The sequence below is a fragment of the Peromyscus maniculatus genome, chromosome 21, assembly GCF_049852395.1.
Source record: "Peromyscus maniculatus bairdii isolate BWxNUB_F1_BW_parent chromosome 21, HU_Pman_BW_mat_3.1, whole genome shotgun sequence".
In the NCBI taxonomy this organism is placed as follows: domain Eukaryota; kingdom Metazoa; phylum Chordata; class Mammalia; order Rodentia; family Cricetidae; genus Peromyscus; species Peromyscus maniculatus.
Genome location: NC_134872.1, coordinates 424,705 through 440,837, shown reverse-complemented (window position 1 = coordinate 440,837; position 16,133 = coordinate 424,705). Strand labels below are relative to the sequence as shown.

The 16,133-nt window shown below is 37.5% G+C and overlaps 1 protein-coding gene and 1 pseudogene across 1 annotated transcript; both read right to left on the bottom strand.

Annotated features, from left to right (window-relative positions):
• Nucleotides 1-4,949: 4,949 nt before the first annotated feature.
• On the bottom strand, nt 4,950-6,656 carry LOC102912112 (olfactory receptor 14J1-like; annotated as a pseudogene).
• Nucleotides 6,657-12,128: 5,472 nt separating this feature from the next.
• On the bottom strand, nt 12,129-13,091 carry LOC102912436 (olfactory receptor 14J1-like). Its single transcript, XM_006996863.3, has one exon. The coding sequence runs from the start codon at nt 13,089-13,091 to the stop codon at nt 12,129-12,131; it is 963 nt and encodes a 320-aa protein (XP_006996925.3).
• Between the last annotated feature and the right edge of the window lie 3,042 nt (nt 13,092-16,133).

Sequence of the window (16,133 nt, the reverse complement as noted above, 5' to 3'; positions counted from 1 at the left end):
CCTCCCCTCCAATCTGTAACCACCCCCTTTCTCATTAGGAAAGAACAGACTTTTCATCTTTGAGATAATAATAAAATATAACAAAACAAAATATAATAAAACAAAAACTCTCACATCATGTTGGACAGACCAACAAACAGAAGGAAGAGAGTCCAATAGAAGGCACAAGAATCAGAGACCCATTGTTGACATACTTAGGAATCCCACAAAAACACTAAACTGGAAGCCATAATCTATACACAGAGGATCTGGTACAGTCAGGTACAGGTCTTGCACATGCTGCTTCAGTCTCTGTGAGTTCATATGAATTTTGCTCATGTTGATTAGAGGGTTTGTTTTCTCCGTATCCTTTATTCCCTCTGGCTCTCAAGCTCTTTCTCCCTCCTCTTCTGTGTGGTTCCCTAAGCTCTGAGGGGAAAGATTTGATAGAGACATCCCAATTAGGGTTGGGTGTTCCAAAATCTCACACTCTGTGCATAATGTCTGACAGTGGGTCTCTATATTAGTGTCCATCTGCTCCAAGAGGAAGGCTCTCTGATGATGGCTAAGCAATGATGATGGCCCCTATAACTAGGAGTCATTTTATCACTGTTTGTCTTGTTTTTATTATCTTTTTTTTAAACTAGTATTTGGTTTTTCCCTAGATTCTTAGTTTTCAGTCAAACAAGCAGTGTCAGGTACGGATTTCATTATGTGGAGAGAGTCTTAAGTCAAATCAGATATTGGTTGGTTATTTTCACAAACTTTGTGCTACCATCGCCCTAATATATCTTGCAGGAAGGACACCATTGTAGATCAAAGGTTTTGTGGCTAGCCTGGTGTTTATACTTCTCTTTTGGTAGCAATCAGAGTACCTCCCTGTACCAAAAACTCTAGTATATATGGGTGAAGACTCTGTGAAGGCACCAGCTTGATTTCTCCATGTTCAGTGAGGTGTATAGGTGTTGTCTTCAGCAATGGGGCTTTGTTGTCCATTTGTGGAAAGCAACCTATTGTCTTGGCAACAGCCTGGGTTATATGGGGATTCCCATGAGACCCCTTTTGCCAACAACTCAACCCCAGTACTGGAAGCTTAAGTTGGTGACAATAGATGGTCAGCTGGGGGTTTGTTTTCCCTAATATTTGATGATTTCATTTAGATTGCCTTCATATATGTATTTTTTGGAAGCTTCTATTGTATTAGGTTTCCATACTTCCCCTTAAACGTTCCTTAATTTTAGCTGTCTCTCCCTGTATTCCCTCCCTCAACTTCCACTCTCCTCCCCATCTCTACTTGATCCTCCTGTTCCAGAATTTTATATTTTGGGCTAGGTCTTGAGAGTTGGAGGGCATGGGAGAGGTTTGAGGGAAGATATTTGGGTAGGGCTGGAGGAAAGAAAGGAGGGTGAAAGTGATGTAATTATATTTCAATTCACAGTATATTAAGAAAAAAGAAAACTAACTCTCCCCTGAATGTCTTTCCACATCTTTTAGCATGTAGGTATGAATCTAATAAAATACTTTCGAAATCTTTGTATTGATAATAACATTTTGATGATAAAGGAAAAATAAATTTGAGTTTTGGGTGTTGTGTTAGGGTTTTATTGTGTGAAGATACACAATGACCATGGCAACTCATAAAAGAAAACGTTTAATTGGGGCTGGCTTACAGTTTCAGAGGTTTCGACCATTACCATGGCAGGAAGCATAGCAGCATACAGGCCGACTTGGTGCTGGAAAAGAGCTGAAAGGTTACATCGGGATCAGCAGGCAGCAGGAAGTGACGGTTACACACTGGGTATAGTTTGAGCATCTGAGACCTCAAAGCCTACCCCCAGTGACCACTTACTCCAACAAGGCCACACCTACTTCAAAAAAGGCCACAACTCCTAATAGTAGCATTCTTTATGGGCCTATGGGGTCCATTTTTATTCAAACCACCACAGGTTTATTCATTTTATTCAAACCACCACCCAAATTCAGAAGTTTTAATATTGATAAGCTGTCAATTTTCTTTAAATTTACTATGATTACCATAAAACTCAAGTGGATCTTGGCTTTTTCTAAAATTAAGCTAATTTAACATTTTGTACAGCATGACTCAACAACTCTTTATAATTATGAAGAAAAGAAAAACTTCACAGTAACATAAAGAATAATAAATTAAAAATAAAAGAATTTAAATAGTTGAAGAGTTGAATGTTTTCCAACAAGAAATTCATTAAATATTATGCATTCAACAGACATTATAGCTAATCTATGTAGGAATATATAGCAAGACATACAAATTTGTTCTAATATTTATAACTTATAAATATATAAATATATATAACTTATTTATAACTAGATAACAATTGAAATGAGTACTTGAAGTTGAATGTTCCAGTGGCCCTGATGAATTCTTTGGTGCATGTATGTGTTTATGTGCAGCATCACTTTTTCTTATTACTGTAATATTGTTCATGGGCAGATTTTCAAAGCATATGCTGTGACTGTTGATATGTACGAGCATGTGCCTGTGTGTTATGTGTGATGGGTACATTAGGAAGACCTGTGCATATCTTGGTAGATAATTGTTGTTTATTTGAACTTGAAAAGCAAAAATTACTTCAAAGACTTTGGCATTCTTTATCAAATAAAGTGTTTCCATAAAGACAGCTATACGAAATACTTTATTTACAGGATAATGTCAATCATTTTCATTAACATTACAAATTGAAGGAATTACAATTAAAAATGATTTTTATGTATGATGAAGGCAGATACTCAAGCCAAGATGGTGGTGCTGTACCAGTAAGTTCTGCACCCCAGAGGAACTTCTTTAGAGCTTCCCTCATAGCCTTATTCCTCAGACTGCATATTCAAGTTTAAGTGTTGGAGATACTATTATGTACAAGATAGCATGATGTCACAAACAGTTGTTGAGTTTCAGTTTGGTTTTAAATTTGCACGGGTACCCATGAACAGAGAGAGAGAGAGAGAGAGAGAGAGAGAGAGAGAGAGAGAGAGAGAGAGAATAGTGTTGGGGCAGGCAAATATTGTCTAGAGATAAGCCTCCAACAACAAGGGCTCAGAGGGAATCCATGGAGTCAGAATGTACTAAGATTTTTTTTATCTGAGGGGATAAAAATATTCCCACTCTCTCTTGATGGGTCCTTCAGACCTTTTCTTTATTCTTCTTTTATATTCTAATTATGTATTCTGTATTCTCTTTTCTTATCTCTATCCAGAAATGTCCCTTCTGTTTCTCTTGATATTTTCCTTCTAACTCTTGTAATGTTTTCCTCCTAATTCTTTCATTCTTGATATTTTCCTTCTTATTCTATCTTTTTTCTTCCTTATTCTCTCACTCTTGATGTTTTCTTTCTAAAGCCTTTTAACTCTTGATATTTTCACTCTCACTCTATTTTTATTCTTGATGTTTTTCTTCTAACTCTCCTATTCTTGATGTTTTCCTTCTATCTTATTTTAACTCTGTCTTTACTCTTTCCCTTACAGCTAATATACCCCAGCAAAATCTTTCAGGCTATATAAAAATTACAATGTGGTTGTATTCTGTTTTTCAAGCGAATGATTACAATGAATATTAGCAAAAAACAGCATGTGTTCCATACCCTTACATGATTAAACACTTTATGTACTGTAGGTGAAAAACACATTATTCCCAAGAACCCATGTACATTAACCCTCAAACAACTTTTTATAGATTAAACGAGTATAAGGAAGCAAGATATTCTTTTACTGACAGGCTGCATATTGCAGTTACAAAGAAAGGACCAATCACTTTATTAGTTATCTTGAAAGGTAACCTTATAAGGAATCTGAAAGGAATCATAAACTTAAAATTTTATACATTAAAAACATTCAGGCAGTTTTACTTTAAATCTTTAGGGTGTATAAGTTTCTTATATTAGGAGATTGAGGACAAAAATGGGTACAAGGAATTAATCATCACCTTTGATCATCAACCAATACTAGCAAGAAAGTCACATCAGCTAATAATAATTGGGATTTGTTCTTGTCCACTGACCATAATGAGTTTCTCATTCAACTATGTGCTTTTCTAAAATTTTAGACTGTATTCTTTGTTTTTTCACCTCAAAGCTATTTATCTAAAACATCTAGTCAAACTTAAGCTATTTTCAAAGCTTTGTTTCAACTATGATGCACTCCAAAACCTGTAAACACATCTCCCAACATTAAGATTAAAAGAATTTAAACTAGCTGGACTACTGGGACTCAATTGTTCTTCCTTTTCTTTTTTTCATTTATTTAAGAAATTTTAAAATTCATTTTACATACTAACCACAGATCCCACATTCATTCCTCCTCCTGCTCCCCCCCCCCCAGGCTCCCTTCTGACTCACCCTGCCCCACTTCCTCCTCCAAAAGAGCTAGGGCTCCCATAGGGTATCAGCAAAGTCTGGTACATTCAGTTGAGGTAGGACCAAGCCCCTCCCCATGCATCACAGCTGTGCAAGGCATCCCACATAAGCAATTGAATCCAGAAAGCCAGCTCATGCACCAAGGATAGATCCTGATCTCACTGCCAGGGGCCACTCAAACAGACCCAGTTATACAACTGTCTCCCATATGCAGAGGGCCCAGTTGGTTCAATGCAGGCTCCACAGCTGTTGATCTAAAGTTTGTAAGTTCCTATGAGCTTGGTTCAGTTGTCTCTGCAGTCAATCGTTTTTCTTAATCATTAATCTAAGCCACAGTCTATGTGACTCCTCAAGAGAAACTCATGTGTTCTGGCTGTGAGACACTTCCTTATTTATACTTTTAATCATCAAAACTCTATTTAGACTAACATTATTATCAATTAGATAGGACATCTTAGGAAGAAATCATTTTCATAATAATCTACAGGTAAAAATGCCCAGTAGAACAGGATGTATCCATGAGATAAACATACTTCATTATAGGCAGTGTGGATCCTCCCATACCCATTCATACCATACCAGACACTAGAGAAAGATGGCAGCAGCAAACCTGTAAAGGCACAGTGGAAGCAAAACACATTCTGCAGTCTGTGGTCTTGGGGTCTTGCCTATCTGAGAATCATCCATCAGGGATTTTCCTCCGGGTGGGCTGACATCTTGAATTTCAATTGTCACCTGCTGTTTCTCTGTCAGGGTCACCTGCAGGCAGGTAGAGTAGACCTGAGACTGATCTTTAGCAGAGGGAGGGAGCATCATGAGAATGGTGGAGAATATCTGGCCATAAGAGAGGGTGACAGCAATAAAGCAGGCATCACAGCCATCAAGGCAGCCACTCCCATCACTCCAAGGTAATCATTAGAGCAGGAGAGCTTGAGCAACTGGGGGATGTCACAGAAGATCTGGTGGATTATTTTGTCCCTGCAGAATCTGATAGAGAATGTAGTTGTTGTGTACAAGGTTCCTGAGATACCTCCACTTAACCACACACCTGTCACAGCCCACATGCACTTCCTGGGATCCATGATGATCTCATAGTTCAGTGGGAGGCATATGGCCACATATCGGTTATAGGACATCACTGTGAGAATGGACACCTTAGCAGAAGCCAAAATATATGAAAAAGAAAACTTGCAGAATACACTGGCCATATGAAATGTAGTCATTATCCATCTGACAGAGAGTCTCTGAAATGGTAACAGCTATATAAAATACAGTATATCTATAGAAAAGTGAGAAGCTAGAACTATTTGAAGGAATCTCAATGAATAAAAATATCCCTTATGCATTATGTGGGCAGCCATTTGCAGCAGAACAAAACTGAATTCCTCAGTGAATTCGCCTTACAGTAACTTCCATACAGCTTCCTTCTGGCCCCATTCCTCAGTCTGTATACAACAGGGTTGAGTGTTGGAGTAGTACTGTATGAAAGACAGAGAGCATGATGTCAAAGGTAGTTGGAGAACTTGCAGTCAGCATTAGGTATGCACAGGTGTTTACGGAGAGAAAAAAACCTGGAGACAATAAGTAGATAGGGGAGGCAGGTGGAAGAGAACTCAGACCAGCCTTCAGAAGAGGGCATACTGAGAACTGTGGAAAATATAGGGAGGGTGATCCCAATGAAGTAGCAAAGGCTATTAAGACATGAAAACAGTTGCTACCATTACACCAAGGTAATCATTAGAACACTATAACTTGAGTAACTGGGGACATTACAGAAGAACTGGTGGATTATTTTGGTCTTAGAGAATGTGACAGAGAAAGTAGTTACTAGGCACAGTATTCCTGAGAGGGCTTCACTTAATCACACAGTTGTCACAGGCAACATTCACCAGTAAAGCATGATGGCCTCAGTTTAGTGGAAGGCATATTGCCACATAGAACTCATATAACATCACTGTGAGAATTGCTGCTTCACTCCAGGCTAATGCTGTGAAGAACACCTGAAGCATGAACTGGTCATATCAAATGTAGCCACTGCCTGTCAGGGAACTGCCAATAGACGTGGAAACTATAACAGAAAGGGAGGAGAGGTTCAGAATGAAAAGGTGCTTCAGGAAGTAATACTTTGGAGACCAGAGCTGCTGGTCCAATGTTGATAATGCTGAGGTTGCCTACTGAGTCCAATAGGTCTGTCATCAAGAAAAACAAAGCATGTAAGTTCTGCAACTTGTGATTGTCAGAGAACTCCATGAGGAGGAACTTGATTATGTTTGTTTTGAAAATACAATTCATAGTAGCAGCTGGAAAATGAAGGAAATTCAGTAGAAAAATGATCTATGAAATAATGTCTTTATTTAGCATTATTCAACACTTAATGTTTAAGTGTCTGTATTTACTAGTTGTTCCCCTGATGGCTAGGCTCCAAAGGATTACAACCATAAAGTTTACGGTTAGTTCTAGGAAACTAATAGTTACAGCTGACTGTGTTAAATGTGGCCTTGCCACTGATTGTCCTTTTTTTCCCATAGAAGTTAGTATTCCCTTCCACAAAACAAAACAAACAGAACACCCCCCAAAAGCCTATTTCTCTGGTTCAAAGTCATCAATAGAAACAAAATAAGGGTTCTTCATAAAAAGATCTTGAACCTTGGCCTGGGGTACATTTGTATAGTGCACTGAAATTTAGTAGCACATGAATGATGCTGTGATTGTAAATTCTAAGATGTCTTCCAAGTCACACCGGACTCCTTCATAACAAATAATATGGGCATTACAGTGAGTCAGTCACTCCTTTATTATGGAGCCTAGAGCCATAATGTATATGGTCATTGTTCTTCCAAATGTGATTGTATTTACTGGATTTGTGATCAAAATCAAGACAAAAACACTGTTGCAAAGAAATAATTACCTGTGACTCTCATACTATGTGTCTCATTTGTTTGCTTTCAGTATTATTGGATGTTTAGGATTTTCTATTGGGTCTTCATTGCATTTAAATGTTCATATCTTTTGGCTTAATATGTAGCCTTGGCACAGTTACTGACCACACACTATAAGCAAAGGACTTGTCAAAGAAAGAGAACCTGGTTTTAAATTTGAGGAACAATGTTCTGAGCCCACAGTTAGTTCATTCAGAAAGAGGCTGGAATTTGCTATTATGTTTTAGGTCAGAGAAAAACCAGGTTTTATTTGTGGTTGCTTGCTTGATCTTTATAGGATGGAGCCAACTAAGTGTTCTCCCAACTCCAAAATGCTCATTAGCTCAATACTGGGGATGTCTTTCTTTTTGCTGTGAATGTGTGTTGCTCTGATTTAGTTGATAAATAAAACACTGACTGGCCAGTAGCCAGGCAGGAAATATAGTATAGGCGGGATAAGCAGAGAGGAGAATGCTGGGAACAGGAAGGCTGAGTCAGGAGTTGCCAGCCAGACACAGAAGCAAGATGTGAAGGCAGAACTGGGAAAAGGTACCATGCCACATGGCTAAACATAAATAACAATTATGGGTTAATTTAAGATGTAAGATCTAGCTAGCAAGAAGCCTGAGCCAGTAGGCCATACAATTTTAATTAATATAAGCTTCTGAATGATTATTTTATAAGTGGGCTGCGGGACTGTGGGGGCTTGTTGGGACCCGGAGAGACACTTTCCAGCTACAGCTCATTAGGCTGGTGAATGGTCATTAATGACTCATTTCCCTTTACATCTTTTTGTTTGTTTGTTTGTTTGTTTGAGACAGGGTTTCTCTTTGTAGTTTTGGTGCCTGTCCTGGATCTCACTCTGTAGACCAGGCTGGCCCTTGAACTCACAGAGATCTTCCTGGCTCTTCTCATTTCTTTCACTATATGTGTTTAGGAGGCAGAAAGTTTCAAGGCCAAATAGAAGCTGTTTGCATAATGTTCTTGAAAGTGCTAAGCTAGAGAAAGGAAATGCCTGGTTGCATCATTCTTTGGGCAAGAGAGGCATTCCTCCCAGGGGAATAAACAAAGATCAAAGGGAGCAGATTTCACACAGCAGGATAATGTAGCAAAGTCTATATAATATGCAGGATACAGTGAAGAAAATGGAAAAAATGTAGATTACAAAAGAAGATTAGATGTTCCTTGGGTTAGAGGGTGTAAGAATGGAAGGCTCCATGATACATGGGAGTCTTTGTGCATTCATTGGAGACAATGTTCTACTTATGTAGTTAGGGTAGTGGATTATGGATATATAGCAACACCAGTGTTTATTTATTTATACATTTTAAGGGAAAACAGTGTACTTTACACAATAAATCCATCCTTTTAAGATTGATGGACAATGTTAATTCAGAGGAAATATACTGAATTCAGTTAGAAAGAATTTAAGAATTTATTGTGAAGTCTATGTTAGGTCATGATTCTCTGTCTATAAATTGAGAGATGTGATCAGTAGAATGCACTGATTTTCTGAATATGGGGTTTGGGTAGTAGGAATGAACCATGACTTGAACAACTATCTGGATAGAAGATGTATTCATAGAAGTAAAATTGAGAATGAATTAACAAATAAAGTAATAAACAAAAGTGAACTGGAGAAAGTGACAGTGATAACTTCTGGCTTGCAGAGACCCCTAATGTTACCCTGTCTAGTGTCTGATAACATTGTCCTACTTGTTCGCTGTCACTTCTGGGTGTCAATCATATTTAAATAAGATCATTATTGACAGGTATTGCATTCTAAGGCTGACTAGTGGTTTATGAGTAATAAAGTATAATTTCTTTCTTAAATTTATTGCATTAATGTTGACTTTGACTATGTTAATTCTCTTAATTGGTATCTTTTTTCTACTTTTCTTAGACCGTTAGACAATTTATCTGAAAGAAAGCATTTCACATGATTGACTTTATTTGGAATAATTAATTCCTTAGCAGTTTGCTTATTTCAAAATTGATAATGCAGGTCAGTGCACAACAGGAAATTGCAATGATGTACTGAAGAGGCCGAAAAGGAAATTCTATCATATGACATGAAGCCAAACAAATTACATACATGTAAATGATACTGGGAACTCAAGGTCTACTCTTAGGGTTCTCAGTCTCATTAATAAAAAATTTAAGAACAGATCCAAATAGAAGCTCACAGACAATCTTTTTTTTTTTTTTCTTTTATTCAAAAGAGAAAGCCGAGAGGTCAGAGCTCAGAGCTAAAATCTCACCCTTCCGCCTGCGGTGTCCCAGTTCCCAAATGAGGGTTCTATTTCCTGTCTGTTCGTCTATCTAAAGTATTTTGTTCTGCCTTCTCATTGGTTGTAAACCCAAGCAAGTGACTGCCTCGTCACTGTCGCTCACAGACAATCTTATTAGAGTTTAAAAGAAAGCAGCCCAGGGCAGGCAACTGTGAATCTCAGCCAGTGCCTGGAGGAGAAGGAAAAGGTTATGCAATTAGGGTCAGCATAGAGGTCAGATACATGGTGAAAACAGACATACTGGGTACTTTAAAAGAGAGTAAGGAAGCCCAAAGCGTTGGGGAAAGTGTGCTTAGAACAGAGAAGGAAGACAAAAAAAAGTATGCTTTTCTGACTAATTCAGGGAATTGGGCAGAATTACAAAACATCATGGCTGTGGTTCTGTAAGCTGCTGTGCTAGGGGACAAGAGTTCTAGAAAGGAAAAGTACAGTATTTTATTAAGGGAATAACTATTCCACGAATTCTTCAGCATGGCTTGAGGTTGAGACGATCTTCCTGGAAGTGTCTTTAGTCAGCTGACTGGCCCTGCCAAACAGGAATTTTAGGTCTTTACCAAGGTGAGGACTCTATTCTCTTGACAAGGAATTTTCCCCTTAATAGACATTTATTGCTACTCTAACATAAAATGTACTAGGTTGAGATACTCACGAGTTGTCTTTGGGTTACTGACAATATACCATTAATAAGCAATGAGATAAAAGGTTGGCTAACAAGTATGTAGTCATTAAAAATTTTTCATATATTATCTGAAAACAGACTTCTCATCATTTCATAGCCAAAGACCTTATTGATCATTTTATAATATAACACATACACTTGTTCACATCAATGGAAATTATTAAGACAAACATTTATAAATAATAAAAAGTATATACTAATGATTTTTTTAAATATGAACTTGTCTGCAGTGTTTAAATATTTAGAAATAATATATATTCTGTTTAAAGTCTGTATTCTTTTGAAAATGTGCATACAGAAAAAGAAAAGGACTATTGGCCAAGCGACAAGATTTCAGTATATGACACTAATGAAGTTTTATTGTAATTTTAAAAGATGATACATGAAAATATGAAGAAATGGAAAGAAATGAAATATAAGAAAGGTACAACCTTCACAAACAAGCACAAGACCTGGTCATGTGTGTTCATGTGTAATTTGTTTTAATGTGTATGGCCCTTTTTCATTCAAACGTGGTCTTCATGCTCTACTGCTAGAACAAGTTAGGACATGTGCTGGAACAGGACTGGGCTCTTGCTCCAAAAAAGATCAAGGAGGAGCTCTGGTGGCCTTTTTGGGGTCACCTACATATTACATGTTCTTTCTGTTCAGCCAGGAAGGTTTCCAGTTTTCCTCTGAGGTTATCGAATTTCATATGTTAAACAAGATGCATCAGAATCTCCCCTTCTTAGCTATTTTCCTGTTTCTATTTACTCCCTCCCACTGCCCTATGAGATTTGTTGTCTCAGAAATATTTTAGAGGAATTGAAGGATGATGACTCTTCTTTTTTAAACTTTTATAGGCTAATGAGGAACATGGTCCCTGTCCCTCATCATGAAATTCATTCCTCTCCTGTCCATTCTTCGAAAAGAGACTGCAGTTCAAGTTCAGATCCTGTTGGGCTAGCAACTGGATGACTGGCATGTAGGCAGAACACTTATATGTAGAAATTGTTGCATTTTAGGGCCAGAGTTCAGTTTGGAATACAAGGACTCAAAACATAAGCCATAATCAGAATTATAAACATTGCAGCCACCAAGGCTATTATTTTCCTCAGCCATGAGAAGGTAGAACTGGAAATAAATAACACAGATAAGCCAGATGAAAAGTAAAGTGAATTTTAATACAAATTATGTTAAGCAACATGAATTCAAGAAAGTTTTTTTGGTTAAGCCATTTAAGTGTATGTATTAATGGCATGTACATTCATGCTAATATGCAAAAATTGTGTATAGAGATGTAAAATTAGAATGAGCATTTAAAATAAAATGGTTGAATTGAAATTTATGACTTGCTTAGTGAGTGAGCTTACAGGTAAGTGGTATTATTATTTATTCTACTTACTGTTGTAGTATTGGCCATGCATAGGTTTTCAAAATATTTACTATGACTGGTTGTGTTTACATACATGTACAACACACACACACACACACACACACACACACACACATATATATATATATATATACACATATATATACATATATACATAGATATTTGAAAAGTTAATGTGTACTAAGTCTACATTATTAGTTTATGAATGTTTAGCTTCTCTTAACTAGAAAGAACAAAAATTGGATTCTATAAGTTAGATAAAGAAATCAGGAGTAGTTTATGAATGTATAGCTTCTCTTAACTGGAAAGAACAAAAAATGGATTCTATAAGTTAGATAAAGAAATCAGGAGAAGAATATTTACAATGATAATAGTTTTACAGTATAGTTCAATTTTTCAAAACTACTTTTCCTTTTCATTAACATGAAAACTCAAAGGGTTCCAATGACAGAAGCATTCTTTGAGTATGATATGTGCAGTTTTATGACATATCATAAATACTTATGACAGAGCAAATATGAAGTTTTTCCCTGTGAACTGTCTACCTGGCAGCACCTTCCTCAGGGCAGTCTTCATGGCCTCATTCCTCAGACTGTATATTACAGGGTTGAGTGTTGGGGGCAGTACTGTGTAAAAGATAGACAGAAGAAGATCTAAAGCAGTTGGTGAGTCAGAAGTTGGCTTTAGATGTGCACATGCACCTGTGATCAGAAAAAATGAGAAAACAAAGAGGTGGGGTAGGCAGGTGGAAAAGACCTTAGACCGACCTTCAGCAGAGGGTATCCTGAGAATTGTGGAGAATATCTGGCCATAAGAGAGGGTGACAGCAATAAAGCAGGCAAAGGCCATCACAGCCAGTAAGGAAGACACTCCTATCACTCCAAGGTAATCATTAGAACAGGAGAGCTTGAGTAACTGGGGGACATCACAGAAGAACTGGTGGATTATTTTGTCCCTGCAGAATCTGATAGAGAATGTAGTTGTTGTGTACAAGGTTCCTGAGATGCCTCCACTTAGCCACACAGCTGTCACAGCCCACATGCACTTCCTGGGATCCATGATGACCTCATAGTGCAGTGGGAGGCAGATGGCCACATAGCGGTCATAAGACATCACTGTGAGAATGGACACCTCAGCTGCAGCCAATGATGTGAAAAAGAAAACTTGCAGAATACACTGGCCATATGAAATGTAGTCATTATCCATCAGGGAATTGTCAATAGACTGGGGAACTGTGACAGAAAGGGATGAGAGGTCCAGAAGGGAAAGATGCTTCAGGAAGTAATACATTGGGGACTGGAGCTGTGGGTCCAGTGTTGTGATGGTGATAATGATGAAGTTACCTGCCATCCCCAATAGATATGTCACCAAGAAGAGTGAGGCATGCAAAATCTGTAGCTCACGTTTGTCAGAGAATCCCATGAGAAGGAACCCACTCCTTGTGGTTAAGTTTGTCATAGTCATTTTAAGACTAGAAATTGTGGTAGCAGCTAGAGAGAAAAAAGATGTAGTAAATGCAATAGAAACTATGCATTAATCCAACATTAATTTCGTTAATTAATGTGTGTGAACAAATAATTAGTTGGTTGTGTCCTGGATATCAGAACCTTAGGTATAAAGTTCACATTTCTTATACCTGTGGTGCTTACCCTTTGTATCAGAAAAGCAGTTGTTACAGGTGGATGAAAATATGGGCCAATCAGTAGTGCTGTCAGAAAAAAAAATATTTTGCTCCATAGAAAACAATCACTGTTTTCTTTTCACAGGCAAACTGCTTTGTTTTATTTTAAAGCTATCAGCATAAATATACTGATGAGATTTTGATTAAAAATTTTGATCTCAGGCTGCACAGATGCTCAGTGGTTAAGAGTATTTGCTCTTCCATAGGACCTGAGTTCAGATCCAAACACTCATGTCAGGCATCTCAGAACAACCTGCAATTCCATCTTCAGGGGATCTGGTGCCCTCCTCTGACCTCACCAATAATAAATAATAAATCATAAATCATTTTGATCACTGACTGGGCTACTTTTTTTGTTGTGTTGTATTTTAATAGTTAATGAATAACTCTGTAGGGGAAATACAATTTCTAAACTTAAAGCTTGATTTATTTTATCCAATTACTTCACTTACTTCTCAGAGAAAAACAAGGTTTCCTTCATGATCCACAGCTGATCTTTGTGGGAGGGAGTCAGCCAACCATTCCCCCTTTCCAAATTTGTGTTGTGACATGAGCTGACTTGTGGTTTTCCAAGATTTTCATCTTCTGTCTGTGAGTTTCAGCAGCTACTGTGACAAGTGATCAGTCTTCTCTGGCGTTGTTCAAATATGGTGAAATCTCTTTATGTAATGGCTTATCATCAACTTCATACTGGTATTTGGGAGACTCCTAAGCCTTTGGGACAGCATTTTGCTCTATAAATCATAAATCTGAGAATAGTTTTTCCCCAGCTAATACATTTCTCCTAGTGACGGCACAGATTGATTCCTCTCTCTCATGTCTTCTTTTCTTAAGCAGTGAACCTGATCTCTGAGCATTGCATTTCTGTATCTTACTTCCTGGCAGTTCATTCAGTTTAGATTAGTATGAAATGGTTGTTAGTTCTAAGCCAGGTGGCACAAACCTGGAATCAGGCACAAGTAGGCTATGGCAGCAAATCATGACTTCAAGATCTGCCTGAGCTACATAGTGAGATCCTGTCAAAACAATGGGGAGACAGAGGAAGAGAAGAAAGGAGAATAGATAGTTTGCTAACTAGATATTTGATTTTCCTTTTAACAGTCACTTCTGAAAACTTCTTACCTCTTTTTCTGTTGAAATCACACTTTCAGTAATTCTAGAATTCTCTCAAATTTATTGATTTTTTTTCAAACCACAAAATGGAAATTAGGGATGATTGGAGATCAGAGTTATGTTTCTAATACAGCTTCTCTTTTCTGTGGTCTTGTTTTTCTTCCCCATTTTTCTTTAAAACATACATTATTATATGTGTATAATTTTTTATTTTGGTTCAATTTACACTTTAATCTGCCACAGTTATACACATAGCTACCAGCAGACAAAGAACACAAAACGAATGTGCCATGCATTCATTTTTACAAGACAAACATCATGCTAGAGTCCATCTTAAACAGGCCCTTACTCAAAAAAAAGCAGTTTCTTCTTCTTCTTGGGAGAAAGTATTGTTTTTAAAGATTTTATGTGCATTGGTCTTTTGCTTTCATGTATGTTGGTGTGAGGGTACCAGAATCACTGTGAATGTAATTACAGACAGTTAGGAGCTGTCATGTGGGTGCTGGGAATTGCACTCAGGACCTCTAGAAGAACAGCCAATGCTCTTAATTGGTGATCTATCTCTCCAGCCCAGAGACAAGTATTTTAATCAGAAAGTATTTTCAGAATATTAAAGTAAAAATTAAGATGTGTGTTTCTTGGAATTCACCTGGATTCTTTTCTGTAATGTTTATAAATGGTAGTGAAATGAACACATGGATATTGGGAGAATAGCCTCAAAAACTGAACATTAGAAGAAATGTTTTACAGAAGTTTTTCATTAATCAACATGTAAAACATTTGTCTATCCCAATATACCATTTCTTTTAATGATATCTTCTTATGATAAATTTTTAAAAGTTAAATCTATAGATTTATTAATCCATTAATAAATATCCTTTAATTATTGATTTATTAATTTTATTAATCTGCTCATTTCAGGGAGGTGAGCTTCCTCTCTGGCTACAATGACAATCTTATCTTGGCAATATTATGAAGTGCTGTCAGAATTTCTATAAAATCTCTCATCTCAGTACGGAAAACTTACCACAGTTGTGCTTGTGTGTGGGCAGTTCTCCAAGCTGGTCAACATACTTTGAAATTCTCACTTTCCTCTGGCTTAAAACCAAAAGCATCAACGAAAAATCAAACATAGTTTCCCTTTGGGGAGGTCATTTCCATTTTGAGGTAGAGTGGGGGAGGCTGGATCATTAAAATTGGAAGCCTGAATTTAATGACAAAATCACCTCATTTTCTCTCATTCTTTGCCTACTGGGACTTAGAGTCCTTGAAATATCCACAAAGCTACCAGAGAGTCTCTACCCCACACCCAGCAGCAGCTCTGACTTGGAGGTCTCAGGAGACTTCAAGGAAACTGCATGTCTGACAGGCTCCTAGGAGAATTGCTTGTGATGGTCTGCACACCATAAGTGGAGAGCCACTGAGTAGCTGAATTGAGCCTTTGTGAGGGACTAACAGGAAAATTTAGTCATTCATAAAAATAATTGATTCTCAAATGTCAATTGTTCTGGAAAACTTATTCTAATTTTCATCTTTTCCTGTGAAATTGATGTCTACATATGGAATTCTAGATTTCAACCAGCTATATTCGTCATCTATAATGGAAACTTGCTATCATTAAAACATTAAACATGGCCGGGTGTTGGTGGCGCATGCCTTTAATCCCAGCACTCGGGAGGCAGAGCCAGGCGGATCTCTGTGAGTTCAAGGCC

Bases quoted from the DNA above. Each gene is read 5' to 3' on its own strand.
- LOC102912436 (XM_006996863.3), bottom strand. From the start codon at position 13,091: ATGACTATGACAAACTTAACCACAAGGAGTGGGTTCCTTCTCATGGGA.